This window comes from Temnothorax longispinosus, chromosome 7, assembly GCF_030848805.1.
Source record: "Temnothorax longispinosus isolate EJ_2023e chromosome 7, Tlon_JGU_v1, whole genome shotgun sequence".
Classification (NCBI taxonomy): domain Eukaryota; kingdom Metazoa; phylum Arthropoda; class Insecta; order Hymenoptera; family Formicidae; genus Temnothorax; species Temnothorax longispinosus.
Genome location: NC_092364.1, coordinates 5085133 through 5112767, shown reverse-complemented (window position 1 = coordinate 5112767; position 27635 = coordinate 5085133). Strand labels below are relative to the sequence as shown.

The window sequence follows — 27635 nt, the reverse complement described above, 5'->3', positions numbered from 1 at the left end:
TGTAGCCCGATACTTGCAAAATCCACTTTCGATAGATTTAACCACGGTGATTTAACACATGAGAAATCCCGGGAAAAAATGATTAGATATAATCATATATAATTATATCTGGTATATATATAATTATATATAATTATATATGTTTTTATATGGGGTCATATGTAATTATACACGGCCACATGTGCAATCAGTGGTCCTACATACAACCAGATATAGCACCATATCTACTTGTATATAAATGTATATAATTTTATGTGAAGCTAGATATAATGATATATGAGTGGTGCATCCTACATATAACAAGATATAGCATTATATACAACTATATATGCAGTCATATATAGCCAGATATATTAATGTGACTAATTTGGCGCTATACACAACCAGAAATAGCGCTTATCTAATCGTATATAAATGTATGTGAAGCCAGATATAATGATATATGAGTAGTGCACCCTACATATAACTAGATATAGCATTATATACAAATATATATATAAAGTCATATATAGCCAGATATATTAATATGCCTAATCTTGTCCTATGTACAACCAGATATAACACTATATCTGTATAGATATAGATTCGCAAATCATCATATATACTGTAGATATTTAATCCTAAATTTAAAAATTTATTTGAATCGTTTTTATATATATTATAGATATTAAATTCAAAAATTCGTTACATAATATTATATAATTCAGTATTATAAAATATTACTGCAGGTCATGTGTGCGTACCCGGGAAAAAAATTATATATAATTATATATAAATATACATATATGATTATATATAATGCAATTATATATGAATTTTGTCTCTATATGATCATATATAATTATATATAATCATATATGACCATACATGACCATATATAGTCAATATATATTGGAAAAGAACTGTTAACGATAATAAAGCATTGATAAATTAAGATGTATATTTTTTCAAAAGCTATAGAATCAAAAGTGAAATGATTTATTCCATGCATATATTACAACTTGGCTCTGCTTGACATGAGATAATGCCGTGTCTCTTGATACCGTTTTTATACCACTGTCCGTCAAATTTTAAATACGAGAAACGAATCCTATTGAATATATATATATATATATATATATATATAAAGTTTCACATACATTTTGACATGATTATATATAAGTTCATATAATTTATATATAAAGTATATATATATATATATATATAAGATATATAAAAATTAAGCATTTATCCATGTAGATTATATATGATTATATATAACCATATATAAACTTAAATTCGGATTATCCGATAGATGGCATCCGATAGGATTTATTTCTCGTATTTAAAATTTGACAAACAATGGTATAAGAATGGTATCAAGAAACACGGCAGTATCTCACGTCAAGCAGCGCCAAGTTATATGTAAATCACTTCACTTTTGATTCTGGCTTTTGAAAAAAATATACACTTAATTTATCAATGCTTTATTCCTTAATCGAAGTTAACAGAATTCTTTTTTAATATATATAAAATATTTATTATGTTAGATATAATCACATATGATTTTATATAAAATCAACATTAGATATAATTAGATATAACCACATACAATTATATATAACCATATGTGGTTATATATAATTATATACATTATATCGGTCCATTTTTATATCTAATTATATCTAATGTCGATTTTATATAATCATATGTGATTATATCTAATCATTTTTTCTCGAGATGTAATTTATACTTACAAATTGTTCTTGTTTTTTTTTCGTCCATTGCAAGCAATTTTTCAAATTCATCAAATTTTTCTTTTGTCTCTAGTTGTACAAATAATTCAACATTTTCCTGTCTTCTACTATCATTATTAGTATCATTTCCATTTTTCGATTGCATGATGTGATGTATAACCATATCCAATTTCCTATTAATCTTCCCTAGAAAGTTGCCAACAATTATTATACTATCTTCTCTTGTAAATAAACATTGCCAAATCACTACAATATTTTTTAAAAATAAAGTGCGATTTGTAATAATACTTTGTAACACTGTATAAATTTTTATTAAATATATACCAATGCAAGGGCAATTCATGCAGCATATGTTAGATCTGTTGTGGTTCATATTTTTTGTCGTTATCACCGTTTATGATCTACCTTTAAAAATAAATATTGTAACATCATTATTAATAATCAGTTTAATTTGGAACACAATAACACAAATTTATTTCGGAGATTATTTTTTAGAAGTGCAATTGTTAACATAATTGCCATTGATTGATGTAGAAGATTAAAAATTATAATATGATAAATATAATTAATTGTGATAATATAAATGACGACGTTAGATATTAATATACAAAAATAAGCTGATTTTAACATTTGTATAATGCACATAATTATTTCAGATATTGAATTGGAGAATGCACTTTCACTTTCTATCATAAAAGTACCATTATCATATGAATAATCGTTCGAATATTTTGTTTAAAATAATTTTTGTATTACCTTCAGAAACGTTGGGAATGTTAATATTATTTTCATCATCCATGTTAAATGAAATATTCCTTGTATCTAAGTCGTCTGAAACTAAAAAAATATAAAATTCTTCTTTCACTGTTATTTCTCATCTTTGCTCAATATAGATAATAATAAGCATACTCTTCAGATTGTTATATTGTAATTCAGACATAAACATTTGATTAATAGTCAATTAATTTTTTGTTTCCAAGTTCAATTTCTGGAGCAATTTAAATTTTGCAATAATAATAATAAGAGAATAACACAGTAAAATTTTGCAATTTCTTTTTCTTTGATGCTCGTGCACGTGTGCTCTGCATGTCTTCTATTACGTGGTGGTGGAGGAACATTGAATACACGTGCTCGCAATCGCAGGTTTGCAAAGAAACATTTCTTTATTTAAAAAAATGTGAAAAACTGTTTTTTCTTTAAAATATTCAATTAGATAATAATGATATACTGTTAAAATTAAATTTTTATTTTAAAAAAGCACACAAAGCATGTGCTTGCGATATTTCATATTTGCAAAGAACTATTTTATTATTTTAAAAAATTTTGAGAAACTATTTTTTTATTTTAATTATTTTAATAATAATATATAATAATGCCGCGAAACGAGACGAGACGAGACGAGATGAGATTTAGATGAAACAAGACTATGTCAGGGTGCAAACCCATGCAGCGGAACATTAAGTAGTATAAAAATCGATAGAAATTAGTTTAGTTGATTGCATTGTATTGTATGTAGTTTATTTGTGTCCCCTCAAGGTTTACAAAGGCGTTTTTCACGGGGGACGTTCCCAAAAACCCCTTACAATATTATACCTCACCCTCATACCTGAATCTTTTTCTTCTCTCTTTCCCTCTGCCTCCACTAACCCCCGTACATGTGCGTGCGTGTGTGTGACTCAACTCGACCTGGATTAAAACATGCTAACAGGAAAATTCCTGAATTCGAATAAAATATTACGAAAACTATTGTAGCTAATATGTAAAATATTTAATTAAGTCGAGAATTGCAACTACATGATCTTTCTTCAGTCGTTTATGCATAAGGCATAATTATCAAATAAAATATTAAACGAATATTATTTCTGTGACGCATGATCCATTTCTTCTCTCTAAATCAATTACGTACCTTTATTACGCTTCTTTCTAATTATTTCAATGATGCAAATGCCAATACGTTATTCTATTAAAATTCATAAATCACAATAATTTCATTTAATTCCCTGCTCATTACATTGTTTATAACGTATTGCAATAATTTTCAAAGTTTTAATTTGCTTCCTTTACTAATCTTACTTTTTTATTTTCAGGTATACGCTATCCTCACTCTGGATCTGGATCATCAGTGATGATCGGTCGAGTTGCAGTTTGCAGTTTACATCAAAAAAGAAAGTTTCCGTTGAGCGAAAAAGAGAGAGAGAGCTACATGATAGAAAGAGAAAGAAGATGGCAGATGTGCGTGCCATGGAGTGACCTATGCGTGACCGCCCAGGCGCTCGCTGCGTATGCTGGAAGGAGAAATCGGGAATGTTTGAATAGATCGAGAATAGTCGAGGTCTGTTCTCGCCTACCTGTCGAAGAGTGCGGACGTATGGTCGAGTGCGGTCTTCGAGTATTCTAGATAGCGTAAGTGTAGCGAACGTAAGCAATTTAAATTTTTCAATTTTTTTTTTTGGTGCGCGTAAACGTGTGTATACCGTTGTTCTTTTACCGTGTGAAACACAGACCACGTGGTAAAACATGTTATAACGTGTATCGGAAAATGAGATAAAAGATACATTCAGTAAGATAAAAAATACATTTCGGAAAATCTTAAATCCATATTCTGCCTCTCTTCTCCTTCTCTCTTTTACTTACTTTTATATTCACCCTTTGCCTTCACCTACTCCTTCTCTCCCTCTCTTCCAATCCTTTCCTTGCTCTCACGATGCTTCCCTTCAGCTTTTCCACGACGCGTCTCTCAAGTTCGCTCCTCGCCTTACTTCCCGCCACGTGCGTTTGCCATCATGCGCTCACCTCGCTCAATCGACCCGGGAAGTCAGGCTACGGGAGTTTAGGTGACGACCAAGACTTCTTGGACGAGGCACAGATTACTGGACCCTGTTTTGCGTGTCGCCCTAGAAGGTTCTGGATAGGTCTCTTTTCTTCGGGAGCAGCGGATCGGTTGCTGATCTCAAGTCGAAGTGTCTTCTTTCGCCGCGGCGCCGATTTTTATAAAGGGGATGATAGATTCGGTGAAGAGGCCGATCCTCGTGCGAGCCGCGCGGCGGTCGGAGCAGTGCAAAATTACGCGCGCTCACACTCGGCGGAGATCGAATCCCGTCGGGGTTCGTCGTGGCCCCGAAGGGATATCGGTGCCGCGAGCCGCAAACGCTCGCGCACACGATAATTTTGAGCGAATTAAAAAAAGGTGGGCGCACCGCGCACTATCCTCGCCCGACGGTCGGGCGGCATCCGGCGCGTGTTAGCCGGGAGACGATGCGTTGACAAGGGTGCATCGTTACAAAATAAATAAATACATATATCTATTTCATAAAAAAGAGTACATATGGGATCAGTTGCTTGCGTGTACAATGCAGAATATTGAGATCAAAATTAAAATATATAAAATAATTATTTATTAACAATTTATTTATTATATTCCATAATAATAGTACAATTTGTTAATAGAAAAGTAAAGAAATTATAATTTCAGTAAAAATTAATGTTTTTAAGAATAAATACTATAGATATACACTATTCTCTGTAGAACAAGATTTGCAATGTATTGTTAATTAAAATCTTTTTCTACAAGGGCTGCAATATATTCACAGCCAGTACTAAAAATCTGTAGTTTACATTACGTAATACGCATGCAGACAATAGTGTGTCAGTATTAACAATGTGAATGGAAGGAAGATAAATTTAGATTATGTACATGCTATAATTGCAAATATATGATGTTATAATGCATTTTAGCATATGCTACAAAAGCAAGGATTATAATTCTCCATATTTTTGGTCTTCTTTCAGAGAGAAAATATGGCATCCAATTACCAATCTTTATATGGTGAGAGTTGTGGTCGATATCCTTATATCGGCAGAAAATCCGTAGGAGGAGAGGATATTAGCGTTGACTTCAGCTATCAATTTGTGAAAAAAAGACACGTTAAAATCCACTCTAATCTCAGTGTATTTTACACGGCCCCTGACATAATTGGACCACCCAAATTTTCAAACTATGGAGAACCATTTCAGGTAATTATCTAGAATGTTTAACCCTCAGAGTACGGACTGGGTTAGCGTAACCCGAGCGAATTTTGAAAGTAGCGCCATTTCAAAGGAAGTATCTTTGTGTCTTTGTGTGTATCTTTGTTTAAACAAATAATGTAATAAATCTATCAACGCCATTGTATTTTTGAGAAAATTTCCGATCCAAAAAAAATTGTTTCAATTGACAAATTACAGCCCGATATACAGTCAATCAAAGTCGCCGGGTTAGGCTAACCCATGTCCGTACGGAACGTAACTTTTTTATAGTCCGTACTCTGAGGGTTAAATAGACGAATTTCTCTTCATGACTTTACCTTTGACATATGTTGCCAAGATCACTCTTCTGAGTAACATTCCAAAGATTTAGCCGTCGTTATTGATTATAAAGTTATTAACAAAAGATATAAATAGAATATAGATTTCTTTAACACCGTATAGATAGATAGAACTATACCACTTTCGATTCTTTTTTACATGCAAACGTTCAGTTCTCGTTTAGAGGTCTATCATGGTACATACAATGCGGGTTTTCACTTTCACACGAAAAGCGATGTCATCTCCACTCCACCCCTACTCAATGGGCAAGACAAGATCTATCATTGAATAACGGTTTAACTTTCTAAGCGAGGCTTACCCCACTCTATCTCTGTTTACAGGACGAAACGAGGTTCACCCTAGGGTTCCTCTAGTAAGAATTACGACACCGTCCGTAATTAATAATTACTAGGGATCTATAGCGAACGATCGAGAGAGACAGCCTTCCTACTCTCGTACTTTTCATTTGGATGTTAAAGCTTTGTCTCATTTGCACTAACTTCTTCCTTATTAATGGCGAACCAATCAGGAGTTATCACGCGGGGTCGTAACTCTTATATAATTACTAGAGGAACTCTAGTCAATCCCTGCTAAAGGGAGAGGCTGAATCCCTCTGCCGCCCACATGTATACTGTCTATAAACACATATCAGCAAATTGACTTTCCTTAATTAGCACTATTATATTTCTCAAACTTTTTTATTAATAACGTTTTAATAAATAACGAACGACGGCTAAAAATTTTGGAAGGTTACTCAGGAGAGTGCTCAGTATAATATGTACATCAAGGTTAAGGTCGTAGAAGGTTGCTTCTCTAAACTAAATAATTATCCTATTTTATTCTTCGAGTTTCAATGGAGAAACATATTTCATAGTATGTGTATTATTCGTTATATTGTCCTGTACAAAGTAATCGTAATCTAAATTTATATTAAGTCGTTTTATTTTCGACCCAACTGGCCAATTAACACAAAATTGCACGACGTTTCGACCGAATTCCGGTCCTTATCAAGTGCTATTAATTTAAGTTACACCGATCCGCATAACAAATTGCATCGTTGACGTGGTGTCCTGACAACGTCAAGACAAACGCAAAACTAAACAAAAGAGAAAATAATACATTTAACAATAGAAAAACTATACAAAATTGTTGCAATATCACGCTGGTCAAAAACAATAAAATTAATTAACACTGTAAAGATTAGTTAAAAGCTTACAATTCTTATGCGTTCCAAAACAAACGGTGAAATCAAAACGTCACAAGCCATATCGAGGCACAACGTCCGGACAGTAAGACAGTCAAAGTCGAAATGAAATTGTCAACGTAATCCGCGGATAGCAAACGGCGCTCTGATGGAAAAACGAGCAGAACCGAATATACAGGGCCGACTAAGTAATACCTATGACCCGGTTATAAATAGATGGCAGGCTCTCAGTATCATTTTGTAAATTGATTGTGCAATCATGTTTTTTAATGAAAAACATTTCGGATATTTCTCTTTTTTTGAAATGTTTTTCTTTGTATAGAATTTTCGGATGTTGCCACTTGAAATCATGATTGTGTGTAAGGCGATGTTTGCTCACAACAGAATGATTATCTACATTTTTTCTAATATCACATCGATGTTCTTTGATGCGTGTTTCTAAATGCCTTTTTGTCTGGCCAATATATACCGCATCACAATTTGCACAATCAATCTTATAAACTAACTCAGTCTGACTGAGACTCGGCAACGCGTCCTTACCCTTCCTAATGACACAATCTAATCTCTTCGGGATGGTGTGAAGAACTTTAAAGTTCATGTCTCGCATTGTACGGCTAACATTGCAACGATTTTGTATAGTTTTTCTATTGTTAAATGTATTATTTTCTCTTTTGTTTAGTTTTGCGTTTGTCTTGACGTTGTCAGGACACCACGTCAACGATGCAATTTGTTATGCGGATCGGTGTAATTTAAATTAATAGCACTTGATAAGGACCGGAATTCGGTCGAAACGTCGTGCAATTTTGTGTTAATTGGCCAGTTGGGTCGAAAATAAAACGACTTAATTTGAATTATTTGCTGGCGACGGAAATTGTTTTGTTCTAAATTTATATATTACAAGATTTTTTCTACTATTTGATACATTTTGACTTTTCAAAACAGAAATTGAATGGATGGAATAGTGATATCGACATTTCAATAACTCCGTGGCAATACGAAGAATCCATGACAAAATATGATAGTATACTATGGCCTCCATGGTATCAACTTAGAAGACCGATCGGAAATAATTATATTGGTATGTGATACTTGAATTTACAAGTAAGATATTGTTAAAGAAGATACGCTTTTGTTGAGAAGAGAGTATAATTATATATATTTTTTTTTGAAGATATCGAGTTTCATGAAGCTGTATATCCAGTCAGAGTTTCTATATACGAAATGTCACGAAACAATCCTGGAGACGTAATTCAAATTTTGGCTCAAGATGATTCTAATAATAAATGGTTTAAATTGTGGGAAACTGATTATAAGTCTGAAATTGATCTTCAACAACAATTGGCAACTGGAACTGATGATAAGTCTGAGATTGTACCCCCGACATCAAGATTATTTTCTCCACCCTTATCACACCCGCGTGACTTTAAAACAAAAATGCTAAGATTATTTTTTAAAGACAGAGGTACAGATTTCCATGAAATACCTCTTTACACAAAGCTAGATGCTGTGATGCTTATCGGTACATCAAAGTTGGTTCGTCCTAAAAATTATGACAAGACTTTAACTAATCTGTTAAAGGAAATTAACTGCATGTACTTTCCACACCATGAGAATATTCATAATTTAACAGCAGATTTCAAAAATGCACACTTGGATATAGATTATTTGCAACGACATTTTTCTGAATATTGTATTATAATGGAATATTGTAAGGATGGAAAGTATTATTATCAACGATACTATTATCAAAGGTATTATTATCAAAATATTATTAAAATCTCTTTATTCTGCTAACAATAAAAATAAATTTGTTTCAATGTTATTTGCAGCAATAACATAAGAATAAGGGTTTCTAAGGAGAGTACTTTGAGAGAGAATTTGATGCACAAAAATGTATCTCTGGATGTAATTCGTCATTCGAATTGTGCAAAACTTATAAAACTCTCTTCGGATGAATCCAAGGAGCTATCACGTCTCAATATATCTGATCTTCCTGTAAAGTATTCTAAGAAGCCTATTTTTCATAATATTTATTGCAATATCATCTCGTGTATTAAAGTTTTATATTTTATTTTTGCAGGATGAAATGCTACTAATAATATTAAAAAACTTGGATCTGATGACGTTATGCCGCTTGAATCGTGTAAATAAACGCTTCAATAATTTGATACAAGACCCTCGACTATATAAACGTTTGAATATACACTGTCCACGCAATATGAGCAATATATTTTGTTACTTTACATCTAGATGTAATAAATTGCAGCAGTTAGATCTTACAAAAAGCACATTTAGAGTTGAGGATTTTATAAACTTTCTTGATAATTGTGGCAAGGGTTTAACGCACTTAAGATTAGAATCCTGCGGCTATTCTATCAATAACCTTGCCCTACTTAAAATTTCGGAAATATGTGTAAATTTGAAAGGTATGTATATACATATAAAGTATATGAAACATGGGATTGTCGGGATTATTGTATATGCTCAACACATTTCTCTTTTTAGAATTGAATCTAAATTATTGTGGTGACATAGATGACAAAGGATTTTTGTATCTCGAGAAATTAAATGGTTTGGAACATTTAAACCTTTGTAATGCACATATAAGAGCTGAATGCCTTTACAAAATACTGCAAAAAAATCCACGGATGCGTGAGGTCAATCTTAAAAATTCACTCTATATGAGAACTACACCTGCAACACAGCTGTATAAATTTATAAATTTGTGTCCTAACTTGGAAGTAATACGTTTAGAGGACTGTATTCTTACATCGCAGGATATTGACAATCTCGCTGACTGTAAAAATTTACGAAAAGTGTACCTTCCCCGGTAAGTGTGTGCTTTTTAATTTTTTTTTCTTAATACATTACTATATTCTTGATTGAAATTTGTGTTTGCTTCTTTTGCATTTCGAGGATCTTGAAAAAGTTACATTAATTTTCTTTGTGCTTCCTCATAGAGAAAGCTGTGTTTCTTGTGAAAAAATTTTTTCAGTTTTCTTTGCCAATGTGTTCTAAATATTCTAAAACGTTGAAATATCACATTTTTACAAAATGTCCGTACGCGCGCGCGTGTGTGTGTGATATCGGGTTAAATTTTGAATTTGGCGATGATTGTTAACGGAGTCCTTTAATTTTATATAAATTTTGAATGTTTTGAGAAATGTCCGTGGTAGCTCTAACTTCCGCAAATTTTGAGATATTGGGCTATTTACAATACCATTATATTCTTCAGTCTTTTTTACCCCTATTTATATATAATTCTTTAAGATTTGGTTGATTATACCTAGCTTTATACGCGATCAAAGGTCCATATGCGGAGTCCATATATAAACCGTATAGCTTGAACTCCCAAAGTCAACTTCGATTTGACATTGCGTCGATTGTAAAACCCCATTTGTGCTACTAAGCTAATTTATCAATTCATAAAAATGTTAAACTTAAAATTTAAATAAAAGTGTGCAAATTAGGAACTTGCTTCTTCATTATTTTAGATCAATCGCTACCATTGCTCCTATTTTATTTGGTTCATAAAGTTTTTCGCTATGAAGAAGCCAAACTAATAAATACTAATAATTATACATGAAGCAAAATACAAGCTTCCTTATAAGAGAATGCTTTATGAGCGAAATAAAATGTTAAATTGCTCTGAATAGGAGCAATGGTAGCAATCTGTAATAACGAGGAAATTTCTAATTTTCACACTTTTTGTAATTGCAATACTATAAAAATTATATATGATTTTTGTTACAGATTCAAACCTCCAGTCGCTGATGATTACTTGCACAGATTACTTCCTTCCTGGCAACGCCTGGAATTAGTTACTTTACGCTGTATCGTTCTCAATGATCACAATTTGAAATTATTAACGCAGTGCAAAAACTTAAAACAGTTACAACTTTATTGGGTGACACTTGTTACACCTGATAAGTGTTTTACTATTTTGGAACAATGTCCAAAACTGCAAGAGTTTCATCTCATACATTGTAACATTCACGATGGTTTGGTTAACGTATGGAAGGAAAGATATCCGCATGTGTTCACCTATATACTTGAATGATAATTTGAAAAGTTTTGTTAACCCTTTTGGGATATATATATACATATATTATATATGCAGCAATTTACTTTTTAAAAATTATCTAGCGAACTAGATTGTAAAAAAAGTTAATGCCTAATAAAAACGAAATATCCACATTTATTTATAATTTATTTTCGAACAGTTTTATCTTTTTTTTTCTTTTTTGTAATTTGACTCTTTTGGCAGATGGTCATTTTTTTGCTTGAAATAGTTGTTTAGCGAAATATTAAGGCAAACTATATTAAGGCTGTTGGGCTCTTTCCGCTATCACGTAAGATTAATTGTGACGTCAGAAGCGAGAAATGACACGCTGAGAATTCTTGCGTGCCACTTCCAAATAAAAAGATATTTGCATAAAATAAGCACTTCATGTCACTTCAGCACACTTCAAAAATATTCCGAGGTGCTCATGATCTTTACGTCTGCTATATTACTACCAATAATGTTACCAATTGACAATATTTTAGATTATATACGTACATAATAATCGTGCAAACATTCCTGCACTCTAAACATCGGAAACATTGATAAGACCCTTAGTATCCACAATTTGGATATAAAGATGGGTAATAAGCAATCTATCAAGTCGATATTTGCGGGATTTTTTATCTATAATACAATTTCAGAAAATAATGCAATAAGAATGCAGAAATGTGTGTACGATTACTATGCATATAATCTAAAATATTCAACATAGTTTCTATCGTGGCGAAACGAAACATATTCATACATGTCAATAAACTTGCTTTAGGCAAATATTTCAGTCCTATCATTAGGACGTCTTTTTTCTAGTGAGCCCACAGCAATAATCACCGTATAAGATATGGTACCGGTACTTTGAAGGAATGTATTATATACAGCTATCTCCGGACATTCGCATATACACTTTGTAAATGTGCGGACATAACAACATTTTTCGGTACTAAAATCTAAAAAAGTTAAATATGTCAATAAAAATTAACCTTTAGCCGGCACACTTCACCAGAATCACATAACTGGCACACTGGGGCCGTTTCAGACCCCACCACTAAAATATGCTTGCTGCGAGGAAGCTATTGATTTTTTTATTTTAAAAAATTCCACGATAGTCTTCGAATGTTGTTTTAACAAATGTCATAGGTTATTTTGATAAAATGTAATGTTAAGTATGAAAAGAATTGGAGAACGTATAAGAAAACGAAAAAAATGACTGTTTACACTCAAAAATTCATGACTCTTATATTTTAACTCTTCCATTTTTACTACCATTTTCGTACTATAAGGGGGCTTAAATTAGAGGTGAACTAGGGTGGGGCATTTAATACCCCACACAGTGCCAGCTAAAGTTAAATATATATTTTATTTTAGTTCAACTGAAGTAATTTCTAAGAAAATATTGTCACTTTATGTGTAAAAGTATTTCATTTCTCTTTCATTAACGTTCTATTTCTTTGTAAATTTTTATTAGTTTTATCACTAATATCAATAATAATCAATCGATTGTCATTGTTTTTATGTAAATAAATATTAATGCGAAATTTATACAAATAGTGTTTAAATTTTTACCGTAGCAGATTATGCAAATTTGACAGATGAGATGTCTTGGCAAGGAAACCATGCTGTAGAACATATTAGCTGAAAAAAATTGGACTTTTATACATTCTACATTCATGTAGAAAAATATCATTGTTTAGCCAGTATACCTTGTTGTTGTTAGACAATAGGAAAGAATATAAACCGCATCAACAGTTTGCGCAGGTGTTAGTCAGAATAGTGCAGGAGAGTTTGGTCTTGTTTCATATTCAATTTGAATTTTACATCTGAAAGTATCGTATTGTGGGTGTATTCAATTTTTACATCGATCACTTTGGATAGATGTTTCTCTAAAAATATCTTATAATTCTTATATTTATTCAGAGTTACATATATGTAATTGTTGTAACTAGGTGTAATCTTAATGCCATCTATCGTTTAGTTCGTTTCCACTAAACATTGTCAACCCCTTATGAAAAAATACACTCAACTTTGATGGTTAACACCCAAGTGTTAACACACAAATTTAGGAGCATAAGTTTAGTGTTTGTCATCAAAGTTAAGTGTCAACACTTAAATTTAGGTATAGATTAAGTATTGACCATTAAGGTTTAGGTAAATTGTGGATTAAACTTTCAATGATGAGTGTATATTGGGAGTTTATCCTCAATGATAAGTGTAGAAATGTATTGAACATTTTAGAAATGTATTGAAAAATATTTCTTGTATATAAACTGAAATGTTTTTTTATATCTTTTGGCAATATAATATAAATATTTATTATAAACATTTCGATCAATGTTAGATATATCTCTGCGACAAATATTGTAGTATTATTTTTAGAAATATTAAAAATACATTGGATAAATATCCCAAATAGCAAAGAAATAGTTTTTAAACGTTTTTAAAAACGTTTTTAGTAATAAAAAGATAATGTTTAAAAAACATTTAAATTAATGGGATAGATCCTTTTTTCTTATTATTAAAAAATTTTTTAATTTAATATTGTAAAAAATATAAGGATGAACATAAGGAAACCAGATGCAATCACAACTGTGCAAGTTATCAAGGGAAATACGTTTACGTCCTCGATATCAGCTCTCTGTTTCAAAACGAGATATTTTTCATATAATTATAATTCCCAAGAACTTCAGCATGGTATACCATACAAACTGCTTTCAAGATCGCGGCTTAATTTTGATATCACATCTTCTAAGAAGTTATTTTACGTTTTGATTTAGTCACAAATTTTTACAATTTGCCTGCGTATACATTTTTTTATTACACAGTACCACAGCCAAAATAATTATTGAATTTCGCTGGTGGATTATGATAGGTGATGGGTGCTTCCATAGCACACTGATACTAATCGTTCGTTTACATTGCATCAAAATTTTGCTTTTTTTTTAATTTGATGGTTGGCCACATTGAGCTACTTTTAGAACCAAATTCGGCTTTATTTTAAAGCATAATTATAAAATAATGACATTTTAACAAAAATTTAACTTTCTGAACATTTTTATTTAAAAGTAATAAAATAAAATCAATTACATTTTCAAAAAAAAAATTGAAGAAGGAATGGTTGTGTAAAAATTGTTTATATTTTTCTTAGCAGCAGTTTAAAAACGTCGTCCTCAAGGACCAACATGTCAGCCAGAAAGAATCCAGTTTCTTTCCTTTTATATCGTATATCTAATCTATAGACTTGACTACTTGGTGAAATATCTCTCTCCATATTGTTTATTTGATTCTGTAGGTAATTGCCTTTCAAAATAATCTATAAACAAGGGAACTTCGCGAATCTGAAAATTCTGATTTTGATGAAACTTTATACTCACATGAACAAAGGAAAAAGTAACATTTACATTTACTAATGACTTACCCATTAAAAAAAAATTAGGTTAATTGTTGCAAAAATAATTATAAATTTTGGTGTAAAATTTGGCCGATTCTCTCCCAAGTTTCATTCAACATCTTTTCTTTATTTTTATGATACCTTTTGATCGTTCGTTGACGCATTTTTGGCCATTCGTACAAAGATTGAAATATAGAACATGCATAATTTGTCGAACAATATTTAATGGCAAAATACAAAGCTGACCTAACTTTCTCAGGCCATCCAACTTTAATGCATAATAGCAGCCAAAGAAGCCTGCAAAATACGTGCGTTACGTTTTACGTTAAGTAATTGCGAATCAATTTGTGTGAATGAGGATATGCATATTTACCGTATTTCATTATTTTTGATACGGGAAAATAAACAATTGGAAATAGAATTCAGTTTTCCTATGGACAGACTCCCACGAGAAGAATGTAGATATCTTAATAATATTATTTTCTCAACGTTACAGAGGTTCCACTCGGCTGCTGTCAAAAGAGGTACATAATTACGGGCTTCACTATCACATTTGATCCATTTTTCAGCTAACACGGAACATTTTTCTTCCCATAAAGACTTTTCCGACAATTCCGGTAGGACAGGTGTAGAAAAAGTGTCACCGAACCACAAGCGCCATTCAACACCATCTAACATCTGAAATCAACATAGAAATTATTATTTTTAATGCTAAATGTATAAATATATACTGATAAAACTATGGTTTTTTTGTATGTATAAAAAGGATATTACCTCTATTGTTAGGAAATTTTTTATACAAGTAATTTAACCAATCTGCAGTATTAATGCTTTTAAATCCAAAATTATTAAAATAAGATTTAAGAAATGGTTCGAATAATGTAGGTCCTCCTAACATATTCTCTAGATGACATAAAAGAAAATATCCCCTTTCGTATGGCACATATTTAGTGACGTCAGGTGACGAATCTTTCAAATTAGGTAATAAGCATTTTAGCAAAGCAACATTTGCGGGTTCTTGGACCTACAATACAATTTACAGTATTTACACAATACAATTTCAGAAAATAGTCCAGAAAGAATTCAGGAACTGGATGTGTGTTTATAATTCATACAATGTAAAATCTTGTCAACTGATAACATCGGATAACATTATATATTACTTTATATCTTTATCTAATTAAAGTAAATATCTCACCAAACTATTCAGATTCTTTAATCCCTCCCTTTGAAGAAAGATATCTATACCTTCATGATATAAAATTGTGCGCATCATTTTTCTCGAAATAAAAATGCTGAAACTCTTATTTAACCACAAATGTTCATAATTGCAACATGTAACTAAATTTCCTGCCCAGATCTGTGAGATGTTCCGAGCTAGTAAATAACCGACATAAGAACGATCTCCGTAAATTAGAAACGGTGAAATAAATATCATACATGGACATTCTATTTCGAAATGGGCGATACTTGGTGGAAGCAGGCATATATCGTATCTACCTGGAGATATATTATTTGAAATGTAATAACAAAAACCAATGGAAAGATTGAACTGCAAATCCGAGTGTTATTTTTACATCCAGAAACATCTAAAAATGACTCATTTAACTGACGCTTTTTTTACATGCTCCTTTATGTGTTAAATTACGTCATTTAACACGCATAAGCATAAAATTAAAAGTTAATACGTTCAATCGTGTTAAATGATGTGATTATAAACGGCAAGAAATGCGTAAAAAGGAGCTCCAACTAAAATAACACACTTGGGTTTGCAGAGTAATAAACAAAAAAAACAAAAATTTATTATACGTATAAATTTTAATAAACATATCAAAATAATTTAAAAAAAGTTACAAAAATTTAAATTTAATTCAATTTAAATAAATAATATTAAAAAATTTATGTACTTTACCCCACACGTAAGATCCACATAAACGTTCGGTAAACTGCAACATTTCTTTAATTATGGTGGAAGGAAAATCATTTATATATTCAGTCTTGAAAATGTATTCTTCGGCAAATATATTCATTTCTTCGTTAAGTTTTTTTTCCTTTAGTAAGCCCACAGCAATAATCACCGCATAAGATGGTACAGATATGTATTGACGGAATTTATATTTATCTAGTTCCGGATCCTTCCTGTCTACTTCAAGCGAAAGTGCAGACATTAGAACTCTATAATTTTTTGGTACTGAAATCTAAAAAATGAAACATACGAATAACAAAATTAAATTGATATATTTTATTTCAATTTAACTGAAGCAACTTCTAAAAAAATTTAGGCATTTAATTATATTTTAAACATCTAATTTTTATTTTTTTTTTTACTAATGCAGTTTATCTCGTCGCAAAGTTTTATTACTTTTATCAATAATGTCAGTAGTAATTAATCAAATGTCATTGATTTTATGTAAACAAATAAATGTTAGGAGCATGCAAATACCACCTGTGTTTAAATTCTTACCGTAGCAGAGTACGTAAATTTGACAGATGGGGTGTCTTGGCAAGGAAACCACGATCTAGCGTTAATTAGCTGAAAATAATAGAAACTTTTATATAATTTATGTTGATGTGAGAAAATGTCTTTGTTTAACCAATTTACCTTGTTGTTAGACAGTAGAAAGGGATGTTTACCATCGGCAGTTTGCTTTGGTGTTAGCCAATATAATGCACGAGAGTCTTCACGTGTTTCATATTCAATTTGTATTTTACATCTGAAAGTATTGTAGACGTATTCAATTCATACATTAATAAACTTTTAGTAAATATATTTCTTTAAAAATATTTTATATTTACTCAGGGTTATCAGTGCCAATAATTGATGGCAAATCTACGCGAATTGCATTTCCAAAGGCAGAATTAGTTTCATCAATATGACGATGTAAAACTGTTCCATCAAGCGCGTTTGTGACATGTCCTATATCAAGTCCGAGGTTATCTAAAATCTAATTGTTCGATATTACATATTAATAAAATCTGCAGTCAAAATTTTTACTCGATATGAAAGAAACATCTATTATACTCACTATCCGATTAATTGAAGGTTTTCTTTCTATTGTCAAAATCACTTTTCCTTTAAGAACTTTTTGATCAAAATTCACAGTCAATTTTAAATGAGTATGGGTTACACGTGCTTCTTCTAATAATCATCAAAAAGATACAGAATAATAAAATATATAAGTAATAAATAATTATATATAAATGTAATGAGCAATAAATATACGAAACAAATGACATATTGTAATTAAAATTATTATAGTAATTGCTTGTAATATTATTTGTAAAATGCAAACAATTTTCAAACCTTTAAGCTAGATGCAATATATTTCATGCATTTAAGAATGTTGCTTAGTTAATAAAAACTGTAGATAATAATTTAATTTTGAAAACTATGCGTTATTATATAGAGCTATATAAGTATATATATATATAGGTATGTGTAGCAGTTTCGATTTCGAACATTTATAAATTCCGAAAAAATTTCTTATTTTATTGTATTTTCTTTAAGAAAAAAGTAAATAGTATTTTTATTGTGCTTATACAACAAATTAATAATTCAAATATACCTGGATTCGAAAAAGTGTGTGGATCTCTATTATTAGTAGCACTTAGAAAATCCATTTTACAAGAGTCACGTTGTAGCCTTTTCAAGCGACTTGCGATAATAGAACTATGTCTAAACGCACAGAAGCAGCTAGGTGTTGCTTCTTCTATCACTTTCTTTTGTTTGGCAACATATTCTATTTATTAGAATTAGAACATCAAAGTGACCGTTTTCTCGCGGATAAACATATATATCCGAATCAGATACCTATAAATTTAGAAAATAAAGCTGTCATATGTAATTTTTCGATTTATGTAGAGAAGATATAATTAAAGTAATATAAATACGTTCGTCTAGCGCAGAGCTTTACATAATCAAAAAATTACATATGCATGGGAACTGTTTCCTTTTTTAGAATGATCGAACTCAGATGGTATTTTATCTTCCGAGGGTTATGAGGAAATTTACTAGAGTATATTTTACGATTTTATATGTCGAAATTTCGTAAATCTGTTCTTTTGTAATTCTTTACTTTTATAATTTTCAAGGTGTTGTGAAAAGAAATAAAAGGAGAGAAGCTTTCGAGAATATTTGCGCGAAATCCCAATAATGCAAAGATTTTATGAATACATGTGCGATTCCTATGTTATAAACTAAAAATCTGGTTAAATAGGTTAACGTTCCAAATGAAAGTAATATCATGGACACCGTCGAAGGTGCGGAAAATGCTAAAGAAGAATCGTGTATGAAGGCTGAAGTGGCTGAAGCGAAGCTCAAGATCACACGAGTCAGTCATCAAGAATTAGTAAAGTTAACTAAGGCGACTATAGACAGTCTTGTTGAGCGCGAGCCACTGCTCTCTGGATTGCCTTCGGATGTGACAATAGAAGAACTCAAATCGCAAGTCGCAGTCGCGCAAGGGCAGGCCATAACATTGTTTTTAAACCGAGGAGAACTGCCGAAGCTCGCAGTGGTGGTAATACATTTGTATAATTTATGGCATTTGTATTACACGATGCAATTGCATGTATCTATCACTTCGATGATAATTCATGTTATTTCAGGTACCTCCACATAACACAACGGTGCTTGATCTGAAAAAGGCCATCAAGCGACACATGACCTTATCATTGAAGAGAGAAAACGTCAAGAAGAAGATAAGCTGGAAGCACATCTGGAAGAAATATCATCTTTGCTTCGAAGACACTAGGCTCTCTAACGATGGAGAAAACATTAAAGCTTATGGTATTACTAATAAGGTGGAATTGCACTTCGCGAAAAGGCGTAGGGAAAAGAATAAGTTGATAAAAAGTTAACGGTATTTCTGTAATTACAACTCACGTTATAATAGTTATTTTATCTCTTTAGTATTTCTGTCAAGAAGTTTTATTTTATAGTATAGTTGAGATTGTACAAATAACAATTAAATACTGTGTAAATAAAGATAAATATACTTTACAATCATAAGTCATATAAGCTATTATATTCCTAATCTTTTATAGGCATTAGTCTTTCGGTTTTTCTTCAGGAACAAGAATTTCACAAGCCAATTCTGGCATGCAGTCCTCCAACATGAAGCAAGTCAGCTCGAACGCGACGGACTTGTGATGATTCGTTACGACCAGCTTCTTCAAATTGGTCATTCTGTACAGAGATTCCAGTCCCCTCTCGGTGATCTTCTCGCAGCCGGAGATGTCTAGGTATTCCAATTCGGGCAACTCGGCCGAGATCTTGTCCAAGCCCCAATCGTCGATGTTCTTACAGTCTTTGAGACTGAGCCACTTGAGCTTCACGAGGCCGCAGAAGTTACTCAGGCCCTCGTAATACAGATCAAACCCATTGGCGTCTGCCGCCTCAAGAACGTAGTCCATATCGTAGTGGTTAGGTAACCGATATGAACCCTTGTCGTCCCGTTCCGTCCAGTGAGCGTTACCCCTGAACCTGACCCGGCCGCCGCGATAGACGAGGAAATGAGCGGTGGCCAGATCGGCGCCCAATATCTCGTGCCTCTGTGGATCGAACGCCTGGGCGCTCTTGGAATACGCCTCCTTCTCGTGCTTGTACCATTTCGCGATGTTGCCCAAGGAGAAGTCGGTCGCCTTGGGCGCGGCCGTGGGAAACCAGAAAAACGTCTTGGGCTTCTCCGGGTCGTCCCCGGCTTTGGGTACCACCGAATCGAACTCCTTCTCTCTCCATTCGTACTGTCGTTTCTCATGATCCACGCTGTAGCCACGCGCCGCCTGAGCGAGCGCGTTATCCGGAAAGTACGGACGCTCGCACAGTTGCTTACCGAGCACGAATGTCAGTCGCCTCGATAGCATTATCGGTTAAAATCTGAGTCTAACTGTCAGAGTCTCAGGCTAAAACTTCGGTCGGAGAACGATGCCAACGTGCGCGTACCGTATTCTAACCTAATCTGATCCAAGTGACTGATCGAACAGCTGATTTTGAATTCGCTCCATCAGGTCCTAGTTTGTATACAATTTTCGGAACTTGGGAATACAAAAATACAACCAGAAAGTCTTTTCTATGTCGACTGAAAACTATATCAATTATATGTATAAATTGCAAATGAAAAGAAATCGAATGTTAAGAAATATATTAAGAAATTGAAAAAGTGTCGGTTCATGATGCAAATAAGAACTGGACAGGTGACGTCTTTAGATAAATTATGTGTCTGTATTGTCAATTTTATTTTGTATACCTATATTCTTGGATATAAATGTATATTTCTACTTTGTACATAAGGATTTCCGAGACCTCGAGATTGTCTCACAGCTACAAACGTTATATGAATTTATGTAAACTTATTAGGTCATTAAGGAAAGCTATAAGCAGGACATTGCACTTTTGCAGTAATGCTAGAACTAACATTACTTAAAATATGAGTCGTTATGAGTCAAGTTATTTGTACATCATAACATCCGGGGATTGATACATGCACATGTATGCGTCGCAAAGTAAACGCTTCGCGTGTTCCGGTAAATGACGGTCGTCTGTCAATTCGGTCAAATAATTTCCTCCTTCTTCGCTCAACCAGTAAGGAAAATCTGGACATGGCACCATCTCCGGTATGTTGTATCCATTTTGTTCTCCTAATGATAAAAGAATTTATTTTGATAAAAATTGACAATATAATTATCTTAAGATTTAAGATTCTAAACAATAAAAGGTAATAGTGTATATCATGATAAATGCAAAATAATGATTCGATAAGATATAAAAAATATACAAAAAAGTTATTATATTTACATAAATGAGTGAAAGTACCTTTTCTGTCGGCCATGGAATCGAAAAAGCACCATGGTGCCTCCGAGCCAGGGCCGCACTTCACAAATGAAACGTAGTGCGAAGTTTCGATGCAGACCACCGCGGATAGCTCCAGATACAGACGCGGTACCGGACAATGTTCTTGCAGAATTGTGAACTCCATAGGTACAGTCAGCTTCTTTGGTTCATGATTCGTTCTTCGTTCATGACGATGTACCTAAGGGGGGAAAAAAATGTAAAATAATTTATTTCTGGATATCTTACGTTTATGGATCTATTTTATGTTTACGAACTTTTTCGAGGCACTGTGAACAGAAAGCTATGCTTTCGAGACCGACGCCGCATTGCCCGTAACACTCCTTGCACTCGAATTCTGCCAATTTGCCGCACACTGTACATTGTCTGGGTGCTGCAAAACAATATGTAAATGTTGCTTCAAATTGTTTCAGACAGAAGCGATTGCTGCAATTCGCAATGTGACATAACGATACTTAACAGTCTTCGATAATATCCGTTACGTCGAGCAGTAACGTAGGCTGTATCTTCTGATACATTTTAAATGATTTTCCAAAGCGCGGCATTTGTATGATGAGACAGGAAGGAACTTCCTTCAGTCTGATATTACTGGTCAGGAAACTCTGTTCCAGCAACTGCTGCACGGTCGGTAGATTTAAATGATCGTCCTTCTCGACAAACAACTGATAATGATAGGCGTCCTGTCCGGAGCTTAATTTGAGGAATGGTTCGGCATTCAAAATCTGGGCGACTAATGACGTTAGGAATTCTTCCGGATCTAAGTATTAGAGAGATATATTAAAAGCCATTAGTCAAGCAATTGAAAGTAAAATCTGTAATGTTTCAGAATATAAAAATAAAACCTTTTTCTTCGCTAGTGAGGCCGGATACCGACGACAGTTTTTCGAGCAACGTTCTAAGCTTCATTACACGATCCGCTCTGACAAACATATTTTTTCTCAATGGATTTACAATCTCCTCTCTCAAGACCCTTTGCACTTCTTCATACTGTGGACAATCTTTTTCGTTCGGTGGGCTAAAAAGTCAATCACATAAAAACTTTTAAAAGACCATTACACTACTGTTATATTTATGTAATAAAATCAATGTTTTCTTTCAAAGAGAAGTAATCCTTTTTAACCAAACATATTCGATTAAAGTAAAATCAATTACCGAAACAGGAGATTGTCAAATACGCTGGTAAATGTGAACATGCTGAAAAGAGTAGCGTCCAAATAGCACGAATTATGATGACCTTGAATACCACGATACTTCCCGCATATGCTTTCCAAGTCTCCCTTAACGGAGATAGGCCGTACTATGCCCGTGATTACGGAACTCTCCATATTGCCGAAATTGTCGTTATTTGTAAGCGCAGGCCGTTCGTCGAGCTTCGTCTGTTTGCGAAAAATATACTCATATATTCAAATATATTCACTCATTTTCATAATTAACAAACATGGCACATTAATATTGAGAAGGTAACTTATTCTACTTACGTTTTCGTAATGAGAACAGTGTTCGATGTCTGTGAATACAGCTCTGTAAGGCCTACAATGGAAATACCTGGTGTCTTTGTAAGTTCCGTCAGTACCTAAAGGATGCCCATTATCCTACGAATGACACAACGTTCAAGTTGTTTCTGTCGTTCTTCTGTAACAGTTTATTTAATAAATCCATTTCACTCACCAGCTCTACAGCTGCCATCAATTTGCCAGGACTTGTACCGGACGGTGTGCCGATCCATCGAATAACTCCATAATGGACATCAGAATCCAAAAGTACTTTCACATTAGAGCCCACCATCAAATCTCCCTTATTCTCTACCCTGTTGAATTTTTTGACTTCGTTCTTCTCGCCATTTCCTATTGCAATTAACAAATTAAGTTTGTCCTATGTCAATTGTTGTTATTCAAGTACTTGTATGCAATGCTTAAAGACAATGCATAAAAAAAGTAAACGATCACTTTTCTGATGTAAAAGTAAAATAAATATCGCGGAAAAGAAAAAAAAACATTTGAGTTAAAAGTGTAGTAGAGGTCAATTTTATCTTACTGTAATCTAACAAGCTTATGCCGCGCATATCTTCTACATCACTGTACACATTTGATTCTATATCACTACTCCACTTGTGCTCCAATACAAAAATAGGAATGTTCTGCAGTTCTGCTGTCATTGTTAAACAAAAATGCAATAACTGTAGAGCTCTTTATAACCTACTGGCAGCCCTCTAGGAAGTCAGGCTAGTGCTTTGTGCTGTCTATTTTTAAATACCCTGAGCTATTATTAACCTCCCTCTATCGCACGGAGGAAATCAAAGTCCGGCACTGGCTAATTTCGTTTTAGGATTCTTAAGGAAAAGTACTGGTGAAATAAATATATTTATTGCTTTTACGACTGTGAAATTACCGCATTTAAAAAGGGCGTGATCGATGGTTTTGGTATAGTTATTAACATCATTTTCAAGATCTGATTTTCCAGCCTGATGACGGTCCTTCAGTATATTGACAGATTCTTGGTTGTTGTTTTTGTTGTCGTTAAATAAAGTAAATTGTTCTAACAGAACAGCTGGTGTACTGTCAAGCACAGATTTTTTCTTATCGTTGGCATAGTCAGTTCCTGCATTATTTTTCAAGAACGGTGCTGAAATATACAATAGTACGTAAGTTGCATGATTATAAAACTAATGAAAGGAACATTGATTAGAAAATGTAGATACTTTTCTCAATGCCGCAGATTGAGTCGGTTTCTTTGTAAGGTAATATATTATTTATAGTGGCTAATATTGCAGCAGCATTCCAATGTGTGGAGCTAAAATATTCTTTGGCCAATAAGGATGTTTTGGATAGTTCCTGACTTTCCTGTAACGTATATACATAATTATCCTTAACATTATTGCATTCTATATTGATATACATGTATTCATTTATTGCATTGTTAATTATATTGTAAATTTGTCTCAAAAGTCGCGCACTTCCTTTTTATCAGCCCATATTCTTTTTGTTCGTAGTTAATCAATTAATTCTTATAAAAGATACAGTATAACTTTAAGTTAAATCTTTACAACAAAGCCTTGTCAAATATCCCTGAAGATTTTGAAGCGCAAGAAAGGATTAGTTACAAAATAAGTTCTACAAAATCGCGAATCTTTAACGAGCAGCGGCAGCTAAAAAGCAGCTTGGTCAATTCACCACTAGTTCAAGGCCAAAGTAATGTCCCAATCCGAGTTTCGGCACGGGTCCGATGTATCTGACAAATGCCAGTTCTCTGGCACGTCTGTTAGCGGGGTCGGAGCAGTGCCAGACCACATCGTTCACGGACACATTTCTCATCTGTTCGCACAGAGCCTCGTCGTTCGCCAATCGTACTCTCTCCTGAGGTGACTGAACGGCGAGCAGGTACTGCCAGACCTTCGGCGACACAGGGATCAGGTCGTACTTGTGGCAACGCCATTCCGTGCCGCACCAGGTCTTAGATCCGCCGACGGTGTCGGTCACGCGCACCCTCAACACGCTCTCCTTCAAATCCTCCAGTGCTTCTACAAGCATTCCCAGACGCAACTTGTTAACGTTAACGTCGCACGCACCGAATATCCGTATCAGTACCGTGTCTTGCTTGGCAACATAGTGCTGCAGGACCCGGCGTTCCTTGCTACTGTCCTCCATGGCCCGGTGTTTGTTAAACGATCATCGCCACCGTCGAAGGAAACCTACGTTCAATCTCGTTCGTTAACGCATCACCGTTGCTGTCAAGACCTCTCCGCCTCTCGACGTTTACCCTCGTTCCCTCACTTTTCTCCGAGAATTACATGTTATCCGGCCGATAATTTTTTCCTCCTTCGAATTTTCGTATTTTTCGAATTCTTTTTCCTCAATGTTACATATTTCAGATTGCCGAGCCGTTAAAAATTTACTTTATTATATTATTTACATATGCGGTGCGGAGAATTCGGCGAAACTCTGGAGTTCAACCAGCAGAAGCGAACGCTGTCAAACTGGCTAGAGAATTTCTCTTTTGTACGTTGCACGTACGGAGTCACGAACTCAACAAGTTATCCACTATGGACATACAAATATGAATATATCTACAAAAAGGATATGTAGTGGCAATTAATGTTATTGCAAATTGCATAATTTTTTTGCAAAGCAACAATGTTTCCTTTACACTAATTGATTGATCTTATTATTCTGTTTATAAAGTTTATTCTGTTATTAAGGTACAATTAATATATGTTATTATTATTTATCTCTTTAAGAATACTGTAGACAGTTTTTGCAAGATATAACATAAGTGTATATATTTTAAAAAAGATATATGTACAATTTATTTTTATTACAAGTATTGTTTACAAATATTGTTTATAATGTTTAATTCGACTCTATATAATTCCAATTATATCAATTCAGTTTCTTAATCGTTAATCAATAATTAAAACATTTTCTTCAGATACTTATATATTTGATTTTCTCGAATTTTTTTTACGTAAACATATTAACTTATTTATTCAGAAACTTTTACATGATATTAATATATGTTTGACGAACTTTTTGTATTTTTTTTAGTAGAAAATAATAGTTATATATTTATAAAAATAAATTTTTTTTTAGTTTATCAGAAAAAATGATGTACAGCCCTCTACATTTTTGTGCGTACTTTAATCGTGTAAAAGGATTTTCCATTCTGTTCAGCCAATTCAAAGATATTGCTTAGACCGATTATGCCAGTGTCGCTCAGGATCCCCTTAAGACCGTGCTTTCAGCCAATCAACTACGTTTCTCTTAGGAACGAATTCAAAAAATCGAGCTCCAGCGATAGAAAACAACCTCTTGAACAGTTGAACTTGAGTGCAAAAGCCAATACGAGAAGCGAGTTTTTATCGAGGTTGATATATGTGCGGTGTTACGTCACGATTATTGGACAAATCGATATAAACCGCGATATAACTCTGTTCTTTTCTTCTTCCAGCACTACTACTTCGGCGTAGTGGAAAGAAGCCTCTCCTTTGTTATTTCGGGAAAGTCTGCATGCACCGACTATATCCCGGGACTGGCGAGAGGTGTCGTTGTCGGAACGGTGCGTGGAAAGGGAAAAGGGAATCTTATCCTACAATGAGGGTGTATCGCACAGGAGCACTTGGGGACATTTATTTATATCTTTATTTGTAGCCAGGAACCGGCTGATGTTTTGTGACACGGGTTTTAAGGAATAAATTGTTATTAGATTTATTCGTTGCACAATGTTAATTTCTAGTAGTAGATAAGGGAGGAACGGAAAATGGGTAATTTATGATGCTTGCGAAACTAGAGATTAACACTGAATTTATTAATTCAATCGGGTTTGATACAATCTCCACAAGTTATAGGCGTGAGGAATACAAGTTTCGCGTGATTATTAAAATTAGACTTACTATTATCGCTGGCTGTTATAGAAAGAGCGTCTCCGAATGCGTCTATCGACCCTCGAGAATCGGAAGGGTCCAACCTCGTCACTCAGCTGGAGCAGTTTCGAGTAGTGGTTCGACAATTAATAAAGACAAATGCGTAATGAACTTCGTGCGTAAAATAATAGACAAAAAGGACCCTCGCTCCGGCTGAGTACGTATTTTTATAGGGGCCGATTTGAATGCTGGCTGGATTTTTCGTGTTCTGATTTGCTAATGAGCGAATAGAGGTGGTAATTATGGGAGGCTTCTATGGCTTCTATTGGTTAGAATTAATTCTTTCTAGAAGGTTCTAAGGACGCTTAGGAGGGAGTCGAAAGGTGCCCTTGAGTCATACTGCATTCGACTGCAACATCGACTATTTTTCTCGCGCTATCATTCGGACGCTTCTTCACCGAGATCCTTTGATTCCTGCCGGCATTCTGGGTGGTACAGCCGAGGCGTATTTTATATTATTATCGATCGCATTGTAGGGGACTGCGACGTCTTAAGTGAATCATCGCATGGTAAAAGGGGCGGCTGCAACGTCTTGGTGAATCATAGCAAAGGTTAATATTAATATGAAAATGCAAAGTTTACGACAGAGACAATTATAATTGACCGATTTTGAAGAGTTTTAAAAAGGGGACAAAAT

The 27635-nt window shown here is 33.6% G+C and overlaps 5 protein-coding genes across 7 annotated transcripts; 3 read left to right on the top strand and 2 right to left on the bottom strand.

Annotated features, from left to right (window-relative positions):
* The first annotated feature begins 3506 nt into the window (after window positions 1-3506).
* On the top strand, window positions 3507-9078 carry LOC139816314 (uncharacterized). Its single transcript, XM_071783728.1, has 4 exons — window positions 3507-4139; window positions 5526-5750; window positions 8227-8362; window positions 8456-9078. The coding sequence occupies exons 2-4, from the start codon at window positions 5535-5537 to the stop codon at window positions 9076-9078; spliced, it is 975 nt and encodes a 324-aa protein (XP_071639829.1). The 5' UTR covers window positions 3507-4139; window positions 5526-5534.
* A 39-nt stretch (window positions 9079-9117) lies between these two features.
* On the top strand, window positions 9118-11853 carry LOC139816143 (F-box/LRR-repeat protein 4-like). Its single transcript, XM_071783508.1, has 4 exons — window positions 9118-9279; window positions 9365-9710; window positions 9790-10114; window positions 11038-11853. Exons 1-4 carry the CDS (start codon window positions 9166-9168, stop codon window positions 11342-11344), a joined length of 1092 nt encoding a protein of 363 aa, XP_071639609.1. The 5' UTR covers window positions 9118-9165; the 3' UTR covers window positions 11345-11853.
* Window positions 11854-18741: 6888 nt separating this feature from the next.
* On the top strand, window positions 18742-19743 carry LOC139815791 (U11/U12 small nuclear ribonucleoprotein 25 kDa protein). Its single transcript, XM_071782965.1, has 2 exons — window positions 18742-19252; window positions 19341-19743. The coding sequence occupies exons 1-2, from the start codon at window positions 18977-18979 to the stop codon at window positions 19590-19592; spliced, it is 528 nt and encodes a 175-aa protein (XP_071639066.1). The 5' UTR covers window positions 18742-18976; the 3' UTR covers window positions 19593-19743.
* Window positions 19647-20768, bottom strand: LOC139815790 (distal membrane-arm assembly complex protein 2). Its single transcript, XM_071782964.1, has one exon. It carries the CDS (start codon window positions 20595-20597, stop codon window positions 19782-19784), a length of 816 nt encoding a protein of 271 aa, XP_071639065.1. The 5' UTR covers window positions 20598-20768; the 3' UTR covers window positions 19647-19781.
* Window positions 20769-20945: 177 nt separating this feature from the next.
* Cyld (ubiquitin carboxyl-terminal hydrolase CYLD) lies at window positions 20946-25544 on the bottom strand. 3 transcript variants are annotated; one of them, XM_071782961.1, is made up of 12 exons: window positions 25167-25544; window positions 24753-25121; window positions 24281-24422; window positions 23971-24204; window positions 23251-23426; window positions 23061-23174; window positions 22735-22958; window positions 22425-22597; window positions 22043-22339; window positions 21840-21955; window positions 21547-21763; window positions 20946-21371 (listed from the first exon to the last, which is right to left on the bottom strand). In XM_071782961.1, the coding sequence occupies exons 1-12, from the start codon at window positions 25224-25226 to the stop codon at window positions 21181-21183; spliced, it is 2313 nt and encodes a 770-aa protein (XP_071639062.1). In that variant the 5' UTR covers window positions 25227-25544; the 3' UTR covers window positions 20946-21180. The 3 variants fall into 3 exon arrangements, with proteins under 3 accessions (XP_071639062.1, XP_071639063.1, XP_071639061.1); XM_071782962.1 differs by having other exon boundaries at window positions 24753-25099; XM_071782960.1 differs by having other exon boundaries at window positions 24753-25544.
* Window positions 25545-27635: the final 2091 nt, after the last annotated feature.